Raw genomic sequence first — 19762 nt, 5'->3', positions numbered from 1 at the left:
ATAACGAAATAAATTTGTAGATTTAGCGAAATTATTTGCAGCAAATAAAATTAGCATCCGTTTAGCAACAAATCTCTTTGCTATTTATATAATAATTAACACGTATTTTCCTACAACAGCATAAAATTTGCTGTGTCAACAAATTATTTTTTTCTGTGGTTCAATGCCATTTCTTTCATATTATTTTTACATTTTGCAATTCGTTTATTTGTATAATTTATACTACTGATCATATATCATTCATGCAATTATAAAACTGTATGTGTCTCGATAATGTTTATTAATGCGGAATATTTTATCGAGTGCAATTTTAATGAGCATTTAATTAGAGATAAAGTCCAAGTTTTTCATGTGTTTGTTATTTTTGTGCATAACGATGATGCATCATTGATATTCGATCGATATCTTCGGTATTTTCTCGTCGATGTCTTTAATACAATAACTAAATTTCTCGCGCTTCTATGTAGGTTGCTGTTTATCTTCCGAATATTAATGCGGAATATTTAATTTCAAGTCACCTGCAAGTTTAATGAGCATTTAACTAAAGATATTAAATCCAGGTTTTTTTCAATACACGCTGCTGTTCAATAGACTTATTCGTTAGAAATTTGCAAAATATCGGAAATATTTTAATTAAACATGAGATGTAAAATATATATTGACATTTTGATCTAGTTTTCCTCGTATATATAATATATGTATATATATGTATGTGTATATATATATTCTCTTCATAAATCATATACATCATAGATATCAATCATAAATCATATATATATTCTTCATAAAATATAAATAATCTCCATACTCTCTCTTTAAGCGTAAAATTCATCTTTACCAAGCATATCATGAGTCACAGTGACTATCATATTTCCGACTGCTTCTTTTGAGTATTAAATTATGAAGTCTTAGACTTCAAAGAACGATCAAAAAACAGAACTTTCATTTTTCTTTTTTTAAATTTTTTATTTAGTCGAAAGTGTTTTCCCGGGATTTTTTCGCTGGAGAGAAATTCAACACACAAGACGGAATACATTTTGACGAAATTAACGAAAATAAATCATGCAGAAGCGTAGATGAATTTTTGGCAAGTTAACTCGTTGTGCGGAATATCGCGTTCAACGTAAACAGGTCTTTAAGCAGATTAAAGTGACATCAAGGTCGATCGCCGATTTCATTAATAATCTGAAAAGGAAGAATTACGCCTGTGATTTACAAACAGCAATTTTGCAAAGCGTGAATCTCTAAGGCCTGTCTAAATATAGAGGACTAATGGAATTGAGATAAATTCAACGAGTTGGCAAACATCGTAGAACTGGAACTGTCCACGTGGCCCACGTTGGTCGCTGATTTCACGGTCGTTGGTAGATAACAACTTCTCCCCCGATCTATGGAAAGCTTGCTTTAAGAGTATAAAGACAATTGTCTATCGTTGTTTCACTTAAAATAACGCGTAAACTCTGTTTGACATTAATTTACAAATAAGCTTTTGCTATTTACAGCGTTCTTACCGCCGTATTACTTTTTAATAACATATTTTGAAATTTTATGGCTTTGAAATTGATTTTTCAATAAAAATGTCAGAGAGAGTTATTATTTTCTCAATTTTTAGCAATATGTGTATTTTTTTAATTGAGTCTTAGAATAAAACTCTAGATAAAATTTGTTTTAAACAAAATTAAAAGTAATGAAATTCTAACATAATAGCTTTTGAAACTTAATTTTTAATTCTGAAAATAATTACGTTACTGTGCAATTTCAAGCGAGGCTATTATTGATTGTAGATTTGTTAATGAGTACGCTCTTGCAGCTCGATATGAGATTTATAAAACATCCTATTTACAGCATTCATTCCTTTCTTGTGTGTGTACGTGACATCACGAAACGTTACGCAAGCGAAAACTTTTGCTTAGCTTCACAAATTTACTGCAAGAAGTTTATCAAACAGAAACAAGGTTGTCGTTGCACATTACGAGTTTCCACGAATTCCTTGTATTTATCAATTTCACTTGAGGCTTGGTTTTTGCGAGCAAACAGCGGAGAGGGTTTCCATTGCTTATAGAGCGTCCCGAAAGTGCGACACTTATGAAGAGAAAAGAGTTGTCATTAAGGCGGAGATCCGTGCGGGTTGTTCGTAATGAAACGAAAACGGCGCGTCGAATCGAGTCGCGAAAATAAATGACATCAGATCTCCTGTCACTCCGTTTTCATCTCGGGGGATGAACGCACTTTGCAACAAGCTTACTGTTTAATAGCAATCGCCGTTGTGCGCGCGACCCGCTTGCTAGATTGTAAATCTTTGCGCGTACGCGGAGTGATTAATTGTTCGACTAACTGTATGAAAGGGCAAAATGAAATTGGCAGTGGACTTGTTTTCTGTTTTTTTTTTGTTGCATTCAACGAGAACGGCTTTCAAGTTCGCTTTTTTAATCATGGAAAATCATGGTAGAAGAGAGAACCTGCATATTGTTCTTTGTTCATACAGAAATAATACTGTCGATATCGATTCGGAAAATAGATTTTTACTTTTGGTTCTGCGCTGCGTCTTTTAACACAATAAATTATAGCTATTTTCATCTATTCCAATGGTTCTTTTTAACAGCTTTCGACAGTTCTCGCACAGATTTCTAATTACGACGATAGAAATGAAAAATAAATCCGTATGAATAATTTCACAAATTTTTAGTTTTATTTCTGCATCGCATTTTTTAAATACACTTAATTGCTATTTCTATCGATATCAATAGTGCTTTTTGAATAAAGCATTGCTCACAATTTTTGGCTCGGAAAACACGACAAATATACGATGAATAATGCAACGTATGGATTAGAGTAGAGTGGAATTGGACTCGCAATTATTTGTAAGCGATGAATTTTGAAATTAATAGTGTAAGTGATAAAATTAATGATATCAGAGTGTCGATGTTTAGCGCGTTAATTCAATGATACTAGGAACCTGTTAATGCGACAGACATGGTAATACGGATATAGCGAGGTAACGGCGATCATACCCTTAATCAGCCTCCGACGTACGATGTTATTGGATTCAATCGACACATGAACGTTCGAGCGCGAAGACGAGCGCGAGAAGAATCACAGGAAGCCGGCGGGAGGGGCGGAGAGAGTTTATCGATTTCCCCCAAGCCTGGGAAGGTCTGGCCTAGGAAGAGGCTTCTCTCGAGAGGTCCCTCTCGCCATTTCGCTCTCGTGTGCGCGGAAGGAGACTTACCGAGAATTTTTCTCACGGTAAGAGACGACCGCAGGGATATCTTTTTTTGCCGGTTTCTATTTCCCGAGAAAGTCACGATTTCCCGAATAAACCCGGTTTATATTTCGCAGACGGTGTCTTGCGAGCGGGGGAAAAAAAGAGAAGAATTGCGAGGCATATTTCCTTCTCCTTCTCTTATTTCTTTCTTCTTCTTTTTTTTACGAGTGTATCTCAAGACACTCGTGCATATTTCACGATGTCGTGTAATTTAATTGTCGGGACTGTCTGCCGGATATCTTGTTTCAACGCTGACACACTCGTTTTCTACTTCTTGCTTCATTTTGCTAAATTATATTGCACGGGAATTTTTTTAATTGCAAATACAAGATGTAATAGGAGACTAGGCGAAGAATAACTTTTATCATTTGATATGCGAGGAGATAAAATGTTTAAATAATAATAGCGACAGAAGCGGCTCTCAGTTGAAGACACGCCTGCGGCACTCAGAGCTGCATTCATTTTGTTACTGAAATATGTTTACTAAACAATGAAAATTAATTTTTTTTTTCCTTTGCTTTTTGTTGAAAGTTGCTTGATGTAACTTTATCATAAAATAATGAAATTATTTCAATTTAGAGAATTAATTTCCCTGCAATTATTATAATTTTATAACGTAAGACATTTGTAACACATAAATTTAGTTATTTAATTCAACTCTGCTTTCCTGTTGACATTAGAAATTTAACAAAATGCTGGATCATCGCTTTGTAAAATACATAATTGTACTGTTTTGAATTGTTGATTATTCTTTTTTTTTCAATTTTATGAGATAAATTTTGCAAGATGTAACTTTTATATCAAATCATTTATTTTTCTACTCCCCGGCTTCCTTTTCACGCCTCAATGTGTAAACGGAAGCTCTTCCTGAACACCCCAAACATTCTGTAAAACGGAAGTTCTTCATGAAAGTTACAAAGCACGCGAGGTGACGTAACGTATGGATCCGTTTGCTGTCGTGTTCGAATAAGGCAGGGAAAAGTAACAGTATTTTTTAGATTCCGAGGAAAACAGCAGCGTCATATTTTACCGGCGATCCTTCGCGTCATCGCCAGAATGTCGAAGTTTCATTCGCCGAGTGTACACCGCCGCCGAGTACTTTTTTTTTTTCTTTTTGATCGCGCGCTATCTCGCTGTTCCCGCGGACCATCGTTACCCCGGGCAAACTTCATTTGACGGAAGGAGTACTTTTTACAGGTAATTCCGGGGGCTCGATAGATCGATAATGAGATTGGTTTTGCGATCACCGAATAACCTTATAATAAGATTGTGGTAATTTTATTCCGCGGCGGAGAGAGATAGACCGCGGGACATAAAGAAGATATGATTACAAATTATTGCGCGATGTTGTAGAATTTTACGTAGCCCAATCGCATCGTATTTTAGCTTCGCGTAGTTTTCTTTTGTTCATTAGCATACGAGAATATTCGTGTTTGAATATGAAATATTTCTGTTTCAGTTTTCAGCCGAGGGCGATCATGACAGGAACATACCGGAGATCGGTGAGTACAGAATAGACGATCAAAGTTGTCTATTGATTTCGTCTATTGCTTTCGTTTCCCGCGATCAATCTCGTAAAAAGTTATTATAATTCCCGCTGCTTCAAACTTATTTCAATTCCAATTCCATTCCGTTGCCGCGAAATTGGAACAAACTGATATGAATTTATTTGAATTGGCCGACAAGATTAGCAATGTGAAAAAATAGAATTTACCGCAGACGTTAATTTGATAGAGGTGTGCGTTTGAGGATATAATTGAAATAATATAAAAATAAAACGACACCGTCTCGCTTATTGAAGAGTCGATTATTGAAGAAGCGATGGAGTTCTTCCGCGTCGAATACACGCGATGCAATTTAAAAGTATCGTCCGTCGGCTTTCCGTATTGCCGATAACCGGCCGCGCGAGAATTAAATCGGGACGACATGCATATTCCGGAATTATTACAGTATTAACCGGCGCGATCAATCTCCATAAATTTTAACATTCGCTACGCAACAACGGAGGCAAACGCGCGCGATCGACAAGTTTCGAAACGCGTGGCAAAAATCCTTGATACCTTCGGGTTCGGCATGAGAGATTCATGCATGATAAATCGCCGCTATTGCAACGAAAGTTCAACATTCTTATTCGCCGTAGCCAGGAAAGTTTGAACGCACCGATCATGTGTTCCGTACACGTCGTTGATCACAATGAGCGATCGTTCGTGCGCGAACGGGCAGGAGCGCGGCCGTAGCGTCTTACCAAAATATTTATGGAGCGGTATCGAGCATCTGAATTACTTTCAAGATCGACGAAGAAATATCGGCGGTAATATTTCAACGGGAAATCTCGCTTGCGGCCGTGTTCATGCGTTTATTAAAATCTCTCTTCCGCTTCAGTTGGGTCTCATTAAAATTCGACGAAATTTCACAGACGGCGGTATTCAAAGTTAATTATATTTTAACACCCCTGTGTTATTTTTACCAAATTAAATGTGGGACACCATTTATTTTTTAGATTTTTTTTTTTTTTTTTGAGGTTTATCCAGGAAATTGTTACTAATATTGTTAACTTTATTCGCGACGCGTATGTTGGAAAATATTTCGTATGTATAATTGTCAAAATGTTCACGTATTGACAGCTGACAATGGTTCGTTCAACCGCGATACTGTCCTCGTTATTCTCGCATCATTTGTCTCGTAGGCGCCCAGTAGCCTCCTCCCCCCCCCCCTCACCTTCTATTATATTTCGCCAGAAACGTCAACACGACATGGCAATGCCATGAAAACTGACTACAGGAAACGACCACGTAAGACGCTGCAAGCGATAAACTGAAAGTCTTCAAGGTTGTATTAGTTTCTGCAAAAGTTATATTAAAAGGATGACGTTTTAATCATTATGTGGATCCTATTACAGGGATAAATGAAAATTTTAATCAAAGATACTTATATGTAAAATTAATCAAAGAAAGTATGTTGGTATCACATTATCGCGTTATATGAGAGCGCAGCTTCTTTGACAAACTTGTAGCAATTTCCGTGGTGAAGTAATTAACGACGAAATTAAAGGATTGCAAAATAATAAAATTACAGGATAATTAAAAAAAAGCGATGTAAAAATAATTAAAGAAATGCGTGAATTAATTTTTAATCCAAGGAAAAAATTCGATAAAATATAATGAATCAATTGCATGATTTATAAAATTAACGAAATATTCAAAATTTGCTGATGGCTCTTTTTTTAGTAAAATTCATATTTATTAATTGCGCAATTTAATTTAAATTAATTGCGTCCTTAATGAATTTGAGGAGAGTTTTATAATTGTGCCGTTTGGGCAGATCTCGCGTTGAATTCTAATTGCACTCTCGACATGATTCTAAGCCGTTTAGCCGGCTTCCGGCGAATGGACCCGCTCGTTTGCCTTTAAAGCCATGGCCTTGTAACCCGAGGCCGGCTCCCAATTTGCCCCGCGCGCAGGATCACGGGACGGACACTCGGACAAACAAGCCGAAGGGTTACGCCCCAACGGTTTCCGGTGACTGTTTATGTAGAGCCGTGTGAATTGTTACTTTGCATACCTGGTGACCGTGCTGGTAAGGATGACATGACACACCGGCATTGCAGGAACGCCGAAATGCTGCGCTCTGCCACAGAGATGTCGCAAATTCGCGATAGCCGGAATACAATTGATTTCTGACGAATGTCGGGAGCGCTAATTGTAACGTCACGCACGATGATTGAAGCATCAGTCATACGAAATGAGCGCAGAGTTCCGTCGAAAAAATTCTTGCTTCTTGCAAATCTCAGCTATCGGGGAGTTATTTTTATTTTATGCCGAGAATTATAAAAGAATATATAAAATAATAAATTCAAAATTGAATTAAACTTTTTTCTCATCTTTTTGCTATAATTTCTGTTTTTGTTATTTCTCGTATCTTTGATTACACGCTTGGTGCATTTGACTTATCATCGCATTAATACATGCAATTACACTAAGTGTCTGCATATTCAAAGCTAAAATGAGCATTTCAAGGTGAACACAAACATGCTCGCAGCCGAATTAGTTAATTGCTAAGCAATTATCATACGGAAAAGTGAGTCGGTTAATCTCTGCTTTAAGATAAGAGCTCGCGCGAGTTTTCGATTAGATTTTGCGTCGCTCGGGATAGAAGCTTTACTCACACACAATAAAATTCACACAATAAAAACTATCCCTCCTGATAAGAGATACGGCACGACATAAAGTCGCCCTTCTTGTGCTCTCACGCATCAAGTGTTTTATTTTTATCATGACACGCAGGAATTTTAGTAAGCAGCGTTATCGAGTATGTACAATCAGATTCCTACAATTGATTAATGCGATTATGACGATTTCATTTTTCTAACAAGAGTAACAATTGTCAATTCTGCGCATCAAAACTTTTGGGCAGTCAATGTTCAAGATATTATTGACTTTCTAACACATATACAAAACGGAATATTAAATCCAAAAATAACACCAGTAGAAAAAATAATTTCTGAATTAAAAGAAGCGACACCTCATTTGCCTCAAGGAACACAATTTCCCTTTGGACTTAAAATAGAAGAATGGAATACCATCAGAAAATTAATTACCACAAGCGCATACTATGACAATACAAATATTTATACTATACTACAATTCCCTTTGATAACGTTCCCTAAATACAAAATAATAAAAATAATTCCTTTCGTAAATTTTACGAACAGCAAAAGCACTATGATATATATATTATGAGAATTTAAAATTCTAACTTTACTGCACTTCTCGGCATAAAACACCGCGCTAATGCAACAGAGCGACTTCCTGCGGTTGGACCTCGGCGCGGGAGAAGCGCGGAAGAAGCGAGCGGCTTCACGCGCAACGACCTTCTCCTGAATATGTATAAACCTACGCTTCCATAAACTCTCGTCTCGCAAATATTCAACGTTATGGCTTTTCTTGCAATTGGAATAGAAAAACGTTGACGTTGTCTTTTTTGGTGCACGCTTCCCGTCAACCGTGCAAGAATCTCCACCAGAGATTCCTTCGGTAAGAAAAATCTCGACGCCTCTCCGAACATTATCTCGTACATTATCTTCCAAAATTTTTTCCCTCGGCACGGTCCATCAGCGGGATTGTAACGGGAAGTTGACTCGACGGTTCGGAGAAAGAGAGACATCCGGCTATCAGATTTCTAATGCCCAAAACTTCGCCGTCCGTGTTCGCTTCTCCATTTGCTTGTGACCTATCCTTCCCTTCGGAGCTAATGTACTTTTTTCGCCGGTTTCATCCTGGAACGAAGAATAGCCGCTCCGGGATCGCGTTTCTGAATTCTATGTCGCAGTTGGGATTTACTGTTCTTGCCTCTCGTCAGTTTTGTTATTTTCTGCTGCATTTATTTTTAGGTATTGACTTTTAAATGTGAATCAGATTCGTGATTGCGGCGTGAAGAGCAGATCGTGCGACAAAAAAAAATCTCGATTGACACAAAAAAGTCGGAGGATCGAGTTTTGAATTTTTTGCCGAGCGATATTAGTTCTCCGATATCTTACTTCGCTCAGCGACAAATCAAAATTGCATTTTTATACTCCGCATGTATTTTTTTATATTTTACACGTATTTTTTTAAGAATATACTTTGTAATGTATACATGTGTACGGCTGTGCCGGGGGAATATTTGCAATGGAAAATTTTGCTGCGATATTTTTTTTAGCGAATAAAAGCAACAATTGTTTAGTTTGCATCAGCCCGCGTATCTCGTACATCGTGTGAAAAACCGCTGCTCGGTATCGCGATAAATTCCGCGGAATGTCCGAAGTGCGAACCCTGATCGTTTTCTTGACAGCTCGAGCGCGCGCTACAAGTAGATACGCGGTCCGCAGTACACCAGACGATGATGGATGCACGAAATCCACCCCCGTGGTGACTGCCGCGCGAACCCCCGAAATCGATGCTCGCCGTTGCTTCTTGATGTTCCTCTTTCGATATAACGCGATTTCCCCATTAGCTTGACCGCGTACACGGTTAACCACAATTCGGAGAAGTAAGTTCGTTTCCGACGTGAGTTGCAACGTCATCGACGTCGCTCTCGCGTCGTGTCCTATCGCGTTCTGCCAGCCGCGTAACTCTGCAGGTTTGTCGGGGAAATATCAAATATCACTTTTGTCGCAGTCGAGAAATGGAAAGTGGGACAGGATTAACAATGGGAAACGTCCTTGCATCTGTTTATCGCACGCATCGACAAGCGTCGCCGCGATGAATTGTACGATAAATTGTGAACGCGGAGAACGAAACAGAGAGAGAGATAGTGAGCGAAAGGAGGGAAGGGGATTAAATCGAGTTCCATCGACTGCGAGTTAACGAGATAATAATCGAGTCTGCTATTTCTGTGGGACCGCGCGCGCGATCTTAATTGGGAAAGTTTGCGCGTAGCAAAGAGCGAATCCCCATTCGTCGACGCTATTAGTCATTCAAGAAAAGACCTTCTCGCTCCAAGAGATTGATTAGCAATTTTAAATTTTCGTCTCAATTTTTATGGTAATATTTAATATGCAATTTTAACCAGACAGCGGATCTTTTACGCGAGGGATTGATATCACTCCGGCTTGAAAACGATTATATGATACTCGTCTTTTTAATGAGCAAATCGACAAACAACTGGTGCAAATAATTGGAGTTGTTGATCGTCACAATTATTGCACTGATTCATCCCCGATGCTCATTAGCAAGTTAAATAATTCAATGACGCGCGTATGTGGAACCATTATAAATTACCGTATAATTTACTATTGTACCGCTCGTTTGTCATTCTCTATTGGCATTCCTGATAGGATGACTATTGAGTAGACGAGATCATGTGCTATCGGGATAGAATTACTGTCATATCGCAGACAGCTCTCTCGATTTTCAAGCTCATTGAGCAATTCCATGACGCTCTTATAGATCGCTTGATGCGGGAATGTCATCTTTATGAATTCTACATTAATCTAACTTTTATCGATTCCGATCAATCATACCGATTATTCGATATTTGAATTTTATTAAAAAAAACATTTCAACAATATTAATATTTAGAATATCTGGTGTAGCTAAAATACACACATATTGAATTTCAAGATACATAAAATTTTGATTAGTTTTTTTTCGCAAAATCGAAATTTTGATTAGTTTTTATTTGTGAAATTGAAATACTGATATGCAGCATATATTTCATTTATGATGTGAAGAGTGATATTTAAATGCACTTGAATATTGCCTCGCAATTTATAAGGATATGGAACAGTTTCTCTCGATCGCTATTAATCATTTTCATTAAACGCACTAATGGCCCATGTTCGTTTACGCGCACGCTGGTGTTCATTACTAACAGCAGGCACGAGCTACACCCAGCTGCGCCACGTGACGAGCTTTTATTTCGTCACGGATAGCATGACGATAACCAACGTCTAGCGTAGAATATTTTAGCCGAAACTAGTCGAAACTGAGTAAACTTTAAATACTTCATTTTGCAGCTTCCTGTTAAAATATTTTTGAATATAGCAGCGAAACACTCTGCCTAAAAACACGTATCCATTAATTCCATCAAGTATAAAACAGTACGATCAATTTAGAAATAATGACAGTTCATAAATGAAACAAGTTTGACGAAATAGATAAATTACGTAAAGATTAAATCAATGCGCGGAGCTTTGAAACTCAATCGCTGCTCAAAGAGAGAAAAGTGATTTTTTAATTCCTCGAATAATCGATTATTTGATCCGATAAAAGTCAGGAGTCGTTCGGCGAGCCGCAATTAAGCGCAGAGAGCGGGACAGATCCTTTCGCGCAAGAAAAAGGAGAAATATTAAAACCGCGCGAATCGCGGTTAGCAGAATCGCAGTAGTAGCGGACCGATTAGGATCAGACGGAGCGCCGTCCCGCTGAGCTTAAGCTCCCGATGAATATCTCTCGGCGGGCACGCTGCACAAAAGACGTTTCATGACTCTGGCTTCTCGCCAAGCGAGCGATCTGCACGCGTGTGCACACGCGTGCTCACGCGAAACGATTCGTTGGAAATCACGGGTGACGTGGAGGGCGGCGTCCATTTATTACCGCGATCGTGCAAGCGAGCCCGCATAAACCAGCCGGCAAAAAGAAAGGGAATTGGTCAGCCGGTGCAGGGCAACTAATCGATTCGCCGCGGCATTGTAATCCCGCGGGATTATGCGGGGATTTTGATTATTGTCGCGCAGCGTGCTTCCAAATAACCGAAATCGTCGTCCATAAATCCTTTTGACCAATCTACCGCGGATTTTATTTTATTTTTTCCTTTTTTTTTTGCAACAAGAATTTGTTCGAGAAGATTTTCCCTCAAATTTACATGAAGTAATGCAAGATTATTCCGCGATCAGTCAAAGAAATCCGAGGAGCACGCTTCTGCAAAGAGAACGAGATTATTCCGCGACTGGCAAAGGCTTTGCAGCATCGGAAAAAGCGCATTCCCATAAGTACGCGGGATGTTGGGATTTCTCGTCTTTTCTGCATGGAAATGGATAAGCCGATGAATAGCAGTGTCCTCAAAGGAGCGCCTCTCGATATCTCCCAACGAAGTTAGGATTTATCCTGGAGAATTTTCTTCAATACGCGTTATCTATCACGCACAGCGTACAAAAACGTTATTCTTAGAACGAGAGACGGAGTCAATTACACATTTACACAGACTTGCATTAATGAAATAATATCCGTTCGCGATACGCGTGATTAATTCAAGCGTGCGCGCATTGAAAAATGAAAATTGATTAATTCAGAAATTGTGCTGCATTCAGCGCGATGAGAGCGAGAGAAATAGACAACATTATTCTCACATTTCGAAACTATTCTCCCCTATTGTAATTTTCTTCATTGTAAGTGGAATAGCAGCGCTTCCTCGTTGTACGTTATTACGTCGACAATGGCACTTTGCAACAGCTCGGCATTAAATGACTCGCGGAAAACGCAAACGAAAGTGGCTGGAAGCGCAGTCTCGACATTTGGTCGGGAGAAACGAAATTAAGTTTCTCAAGGGAGAGAACGACGGAGAGGGTTGAATGGAGAAAGTGACGAGAGTAGTATTATCAAACGTGGAGAATTTCTCATAATTTTTTTATTTTTCCGCCTGCGCGACCACGAAGAATCTGGCCGTATGAAAAGGAGCCGCCGGGCGCCGGTTTTGCGCCGCGAGACACCGCGTCCGCCGTGGAATTCCGGGGTGTGGCATTATTCCTTTAAAGCAATTCAGACAGTTATGACGCGATAAATTATCACTCACCGGTGCGCACGAAAGTGGTCATTATAACTCATTCATTACTCGTTATCATATCCTTTTCACTTCCCTCGGTTCTCATTTGACACACCATTTCAAAGATAAACATAAATCCTGCGCATCAACAAAGTAATTTCTCAAGAAGCAAGCGGATGAAGGAGATATATGGAGAATTGTAGCGTAGTGATGTAAGTCAGCCTTTCTTCATCCCGAGATATTTAGACGTTTATTAAAATCGCAATATAAAGAAATATTTCGACGTTAAATTAAAAACTGTGTGTGCAAGAAACATGAGAATATTTTTAACACTAAGCAATTTATTATCTTAATTAATGGAGATAATTTTTTCTAATTTTTAATATCAATAAAATTGAAAATACTCTTTCGCCGGTTTATTCTGCGTTTCCCATAAAAACTGATTTATATCACTTCGCCACATTAGCGCTTATTTAAGATTTTAACACGTTTGTTTGCAGTGTGAACTTTAAAAAATTTCTGGCAATTACACGGGAATTACCTCTCTGCTGCTTTTATTTTTGCGTGTTTTATTTATTTTATTTAGAATTTTTATTTTTTCCGAGAGATAAATTTCAACTTTGACACGGTTGATAGCACTTCACAATTTTCCTCGAAAGTTCCTGAGATAGTAACAAACCGCGATTGCTTTATTATGTATTACCTGTAGGTACATTTTTCATGCCGTCGCGTCGAAGTGCAACGTTGACAAAGTGACACGGAAATTACACTTCGCGCAGAAATTATTCGGATCACACGCGATCAAGGCGTCCGATCTATCCGAGGGCGTCGGATGGAAGCGGCAGGACGATGTCAGTAAAATCTGTCAGGCTTTATCATCCCCGTGTCCCGTACACACGACACGCAATATGTCATCTGTGCCTAACAGGACGGATAGATTTTAAATTTGTAACTCGGCACTGTTCTCTGCGGCGTTTTCGCGCCGGCCATCTTTTTCTCGCACAGACCGGAACGGCATTGCCTTGCTCTCTTCGACCTATTTTTCGCGCGACGCCAAAAGCAATCGGGTCATCGCAGGGAAAAAAGAATTGAAGAGGGACGGAACGAGCGGCTTCGTTCGACCGTCGAAATTAAATTCGCCTGTTTCCATGCAACACACGTTCCTTTCGCAGCTACTATGGGTCATTAATTATACAGACTTTAATGCGCGTAAAGGAGCGGAATGGAAATATCCTCTCTCTCTCTCTCTCTCTCTCTAACTTTTCAAGAGCAACTATCTTGTGTTATATGATAAATTAGTTATTCCTTTTCGGTCTCATCTGTGGTTCGATTACCGTTTCGAAAATCGAATTTCTGATGGCAATAATTTTTTAACGAGCGCATAAATAATTTCTATGGTATCGGGATTTTACGGAATAATAGCGTTCCTGCCTTCGTAATTCCCATAGGAAAGTAAGGGAGATAAAGGATAGTCGCGTACGAGTGAGAACGAGAGGATTGTTATCCGGCGAATTACCAACGGCAAATTGCATTCGTTTGGCGTGTACAGTGCAGCTACATCCATTTTCCAGCTGGCAATCTTTCCGGCTCGCTCGCTCGCTCGTTCGTTATATTATAACGAATCACGGCACCATCAAAATTTCACGCTGGGGCGTGAAAGATCAAAGACCTCGAACGAATATTCGCTGTCTTTATCATTTTCGATTACCGCATCGATTCACTTAAAATATGCGCTTTGTGTCGGCATATTGCCCTTTAGAGCGTTTTAATTTTCTCATGAAAAATCGACAAATGCAGTGTGGGATTAATAACGCGCGATACTGTCGCAAATTTTATTTTAATATCACAATAGCATAATAGTGTTTGATGCGAGAACACAAAACTCTGTATATTTTATAAGATAGTAATTTTTAATCGACGTACAAAAAGGAATTTATAATTGATTCTAGGTGATATTTATTTTCAGTGGCGAAAGTTTTATTTTGCATCGGTTGAAAAGTCCAAATATTTTGGCAATCTAGTTGCGGAAAACTATGTTTTATGCAAAGTCATGGACTGCATTTCTCTCTCTTTCTTTTTCACGTTCCCGCGTGTATCGCAAAATCAATTGTCAGTCGCTTGACGCAGTTTGATTTATTGAATAAATATCGATCTTTCGTTTGATTTACAAATGAGCCACTCAGGAAAAGGCAGTTCTCGCTCCGTCTTCATTGGAATTCCCGTTACAGCACAGCGCCTTTGATAAATTCAGCGCTGCTACATAAAACGTATCATCCATTTTACTAATTTCTACATTCCGCAATTTATCATTACGTGGGACACAAATAACCCAGTGAATTTTTGTGCGACAAATATCATAGCTGAACGGTGCGTTCAATCTTTATTTTTTGCGATGCAATATTACGTACTTTTAACATCACGCTGTGCGATAAAGTTGTATAAAAAAATGGATTAGTTTTTAAAAACTGATAGTAATTAAAAAATAATAATAATGCGCGTGTCGCGTTTTATCGCTTACTTACGATAAAAAGATGTCCTTCCCGAGTCGAAATTTAGTGTCTCTTTTAATGCTTATACAGCCTATATGAACCTATTTTTACGGAATTAGAACCTAGAACTCCTCTTTTAAAACTTGATCTCCTATAATTTGATGTTGAAATACTACTTTAAACCTATAGAGCCTCACAAAATAGATTGTATTACTGCGAGAACTCCTCCATTAAACCTCGAACTTTTATCTAGTATATATATGTATATATACTAGATAAATTCGACCTATAAAAGTTATTATAATGTTTAATTATAAAGAAAAATATTTAATTCGTTGCATTTCCAACTTTTATTAATATTGATACCTTTCCGTTTCCTTCTTCAAAATAGTGATATGATATCTGAAAAAGATTCAGCGCAAAAAAATTTTTTTAAATTAATTTTTTTATTAAATGTTAACTATTTTAGATGTACTCGTTAAAATTCAAATAAGAATGAAAAACTATACGAGCAATATGCATAATGTGGTTGTATTTTGATTATTGCTTTATTAAGTGATACAATATTATCAAACGTTTCAGTCTTAATTTGGACCTTTTTCTGTATAAATATTTCTGTCTGAACTTGTTTTAACGCATGTTAACTATACTTAATAATATACTCTTAACTATATGTATTACATATACTTAATAAATAATATTTAATTCAATAAATATTATGTAATGTTTTTAGTATCTTATTTTATATTTAATATCTTAATTTAATATTTTTAATATAATCACAAAGGTATATGGATTTTCAGCACTAGTTTTATAATATTATCAAGAAATTCTAATGATTGCAAAAATCTTCACAATAATAAAAAAAATTACTAACTATATAATTTTAATTGATGATAATTTTTAATAACATAGAATTTTTAAAAATATTAGAAATTAATACTCAATAGTTGAATTTTGATATTATATTTTGATATTATCAAGAAATTTCTAATAATTACAAATTTTCAAAAGATAATAAAATTCAACTAAATGGTATTGATTAATGATATTTTTAAATTGTATGCTATTAAAAATTATCGTTAGTATTTTTCTTTATTGTGAACATTTGCAATCATTAGAATTTCTTGATAATATCATAAAAGTAGTGCTGGCAAAAAGGAATCTATATATTTTCAGGGTCTAAAGCGGGTCAACGGAGGGTTTTAACTAAACCCTGCTTTGAAGCTTTAGCAGGAAAAAAGGAAATTTCGGACATATTGTAGCGCCAAAGTAGGTGCTATTATATACATACGATACAATGCATAACATCTACTTTGACTCTCTTATGCCTACCTCAAAATAAAAGATTAAGGTTCAATATAGGTGCTAAATTTCGACTTGGGTTGTTTTAGCGTTTTTTGAAAATGGCATGTGTTGCACCACAATAATTTCATCGCGCACCTTTGTACATGATAGAAAAAGATTAACGAGGATCAACTTTCGAGAGAAAAGAGAGATCGCACGGAGCTTACACAAGCGGGAATGAATGGTCGGCGGAATCGGGGACGCTCTACAAAACGACAGAACGTGTTGAAGCTCGCATAGTCTGGCAGGATTTCAATTTTGAATGAACATCTATCGAGTAATGGGGACGCGCGATAGAACATACGATATCGACGGAATATCTTTGTGGATTTCCGCTATAAACGTGTTTTACATAGTCGTTAAATAATTGAGATGACACAAATACAAAGCTGTATCGAAAATGTGTCTTAATTGAGAAATGCTCGCGCGTATATTCGGCTTGTTAACGTTCCGTGTGTAACAAAATAATTAGTGCGATAAAATAAACGAAATACAACCTGGCAAACTCGCGGCAAAAATTGAACAAATAATTGTATTTTTCTTTATTTTGTAGCAATTATATTTCAACGCGAGCGTATGTACGAGCACTTTTTACCGAACACTATTTGCGGAATAATAATTAAAAAAGGCATATGTGAGAGGAGAAAAATGCAAGAATTGTAATGGACAGATAATAAGATAAATAAAGTGAATGGAAAAAAATGCTGCGGTTGAATTATGTAGCCGCGAGTACTCTCAAACATTTGAGGACAGTAATCGCGAATGTAGCCGCCGCGTGGTCCTGTTTTTAAACACCCTGCATATCCGCATGACACGCCGCAGTAACCTTGATAAAGTGTTTTGCGCGTAAATTCGTAGCAGTGAACGCGAAGAATTCTTCCGTACCTTTTAAACAGCATTCGAGAGATCCAGTCTTTCACAGTGTCGTGTTATATCTCGTCACTCTCTTTTTTTTTCCTCTCCCCTCAAGCTCGAAGTATCAAATGAGATAAAGGACGCTACTCCGTAAAAAGCTTCGGCTTCGTATATTTAAGCCGCCGTCTGTTTATTCTCGCTTGTTACGTTTCTATTCAATGTAATTTCCCGCGACTCCTGTCTCCTTTGCTTTTCTCCTTCTCGCAGGCCGATTCGGATCTCAGAACGATATTTCACTGATCCTCGGATTCTGCCGGAATTGTGAAAAAATCTCTCGATCCTGTGACACATTCGCGATTCGTAGTCGTTACTATTATCAGCGACCGAAAATGTGGATATCGTACAACGTGTAACAAGGATCGCTGACAGAAAGGACTTTGTGGAAATACATCTAAAAAGCTTGTGCTATATACATAAAGGATTTCACAACTAATGGCCTAGCTTGATCGATAATAATTCTACGTAAAATAAATAAGTCAAAATTGCTAAATAAGTTAAATTAGTTTGAAAAAATTGATTATAATATACGATTATAATTTTTTATGAATTATACAAAACATTCAGTATATATAATTTTGAATGTAATATAGTAGCTCGTTTTAATTAATTAGCATAATAAAATGTTTATATAACGAACTGCTCATTTTCAATTATTGTGTGTGCAATTTCTTTGTCGAAAATGTTGTCTCTCTATATAGAGAGAAAATGCGACATTTCCGTACATATGTGACCTGTTTTGTAACTTCTACGTTGTAATTACGTCGTAATGTAATTAGGGAAATATAAACCAGAACGCATGAACAAATTATCCGGTTATTGGGTGTGCAATAATTTCGAAATCCTGTGAGACTCGTTCAAAAATATGCTGTTGTGCTTCTTGCAGCACAGAGGATTAAATTCCGCGAGAATTTGATTAAGTGGATATCTTAAAGCGTAAATAATCGAATCGCCTCTTGCATCAAGCTTTAATTTTAACCTCTACAGATGTATATATTATTCTCGTGACTTGCTCCAGAAAAATAAAGTATCCATCTAAAATTGATTTAAGGCTGCCGCGTGCAATCCTCGTTATTTTCAAAATGAATAAATAAACGATTCTATCTTTCATCTTTTTCTATTCATCACTGTCGGCAACACTTACAGTCCGCTCTTATTGTTTATTTATTTGTACATATTCAAAAGTTGGACCATAACTCCAGGCCGCTTTGTTGTACGTCTATTACATAAATTACCACAGTTTTTGCAAACGGGTCGGTCTGCCAGCGAAATTTAATTTGGACTGTGTGGAAACTCACTGAATCACGATGAACTTGTGCAAACAGAGCGACTGCGGGCAATGCGGATCTGAAAAACCTCTCTCGTTCCCCGTCTAGTTTACATCGGTCGAAAGTAGTCGACCGCTTTCGCAATGTTGTTCGCTAAAGTAATAACGACGCTTTGCACTTTCTTCCTGCTTCATCGGATTAAAGTCTGTCCGTGTGCCAACGCAGCAGAGCTGCGAAAACTCGATCGTGAAGTCAATCGGCGAGGGGAACAAAATCGTCTTCGATAAATTTCTCGTTGCCCCGTTCTTCCGCGATTCTCTTTGAAGTCTCATTAACGGCATTTCCGGCAGTCCAACCGATAAAATCGAACTTCCGCACGAGAAATGCGAATTCCGTAGTTCTTTCCGCAACGAGAGAAGTAAATAGAGCACGGCTAAAAGAGGCAGAGAGCGAGAAAGAGAGAGAAATAGGATAAAAAATGATCAGTGCATCGAAGCACACGAAATTCTGCATTGTACGTTGCCACGCCTCACTCGATAATGCGTTCCTAAATCAGCGAGCGGACGTTGGCGATGCAAAAGAACCATTCGACCGGCTATTATTGCCGTAATTAACAACGTTTCTTATCATTCGTGCCGACAATTCCTCGCGTGCAGATATAGATCAGAATGACTGTTCACACACGCAAGTGCTCGGCTCAAGCTTATTAAAGGCTTACTCGAACACATTATACACAGTTTTCCTAAGAATTTACAATTTATCCGTAACTTTTTACTTTAAAAATAGATCAATTTTTAATGCGACATTAATCCACGTAATTATAAAAAAGTATTGAAATTTCCTTTGATCAATTTCTTTTGACTATTTTCTGAAAAATCCTATAAAAATCATTGTCAATACAGATAAAATTTTTGTATAAATAAAAGTTTAAAATAGAATTTTATTTCAAATTATTTTTTATTAAGCAAAGGTATCTAACGGCATTTGCGCTTTAATATTGATAAAAATGACAGGATATTCCCGCCAATGCATTTCAATATCTTTGTGCTGCATTTTCTGTTTTATATCCGTTTCTGGTGATGTTGAATTTATAGTCGAATTTGTGACGAATGTATAATACTTATTCAATATGAAATTATGATAAGCGGAATTAACAAAGATTCCAAAATGAATCGCAACGATTGACAAATCCGTTTAAAATACGGACTATGATTTTTATTGTTCTTCCAGCGTATTTCTTT

The 19762-nt window shown here is 37.4% G+C and overlaps 1 protein-coding gene across 7 annotated transcripts in view; it reads left to right on the top strand.

Annotated features, from left to right (window-relative positions):
- Positions 1-19762, top strand: part of Trpgamma (Transient receptor potential cation channel gamma) — a 102639-nt gene that overhangs the window by 31518 nt on the left and 51359 nt on the right. For 3 of the 7 annotated variants that reach the window (XR_001100214.2, XM_012361851.2, XM_012361847.2), the window contains exons 1-2: positions 2072-3246; positions 4725-4767. Coding sequence is in view for 4 of the 7 variants with exons in the window: in XM_012361851.2 (XP_012217274.1) it covers positions 3058-3246; positions 4725-4767 (232 nt within the window). In the remaining 3 variants the exon portion in view is untranslated. Of the gene's footprint in view, positions 1-2070; positions 3247-4724; positions 4768-19762 lie in introns of those variants that run through there. The other 4 variants (XM_012361854.2, XM_012361852.2, XM_012361848.2 and 1 more) reach the window with 3 other exon arrangements.

This window comes from Linepithema humile, chromosome 1, assembly GCF_040581485.1.
Source record: "Linepithema humile isolate Giens D197 chromosome 1, Lhum_UNIL_v1.0, whole genome shotgun sequence".
Taxonomy (NCBI): Eukaryota; Metazoa; Arthropoda; class Insecta; order Hymenoptera; family Formicidae; genus Linepithema; species Linepithema humile.
The sequence above is the reverse complement of the archived record's forward strand: the minus strand, read 5'-3'. Positions and strand labels throughout refer to the sequence as shown.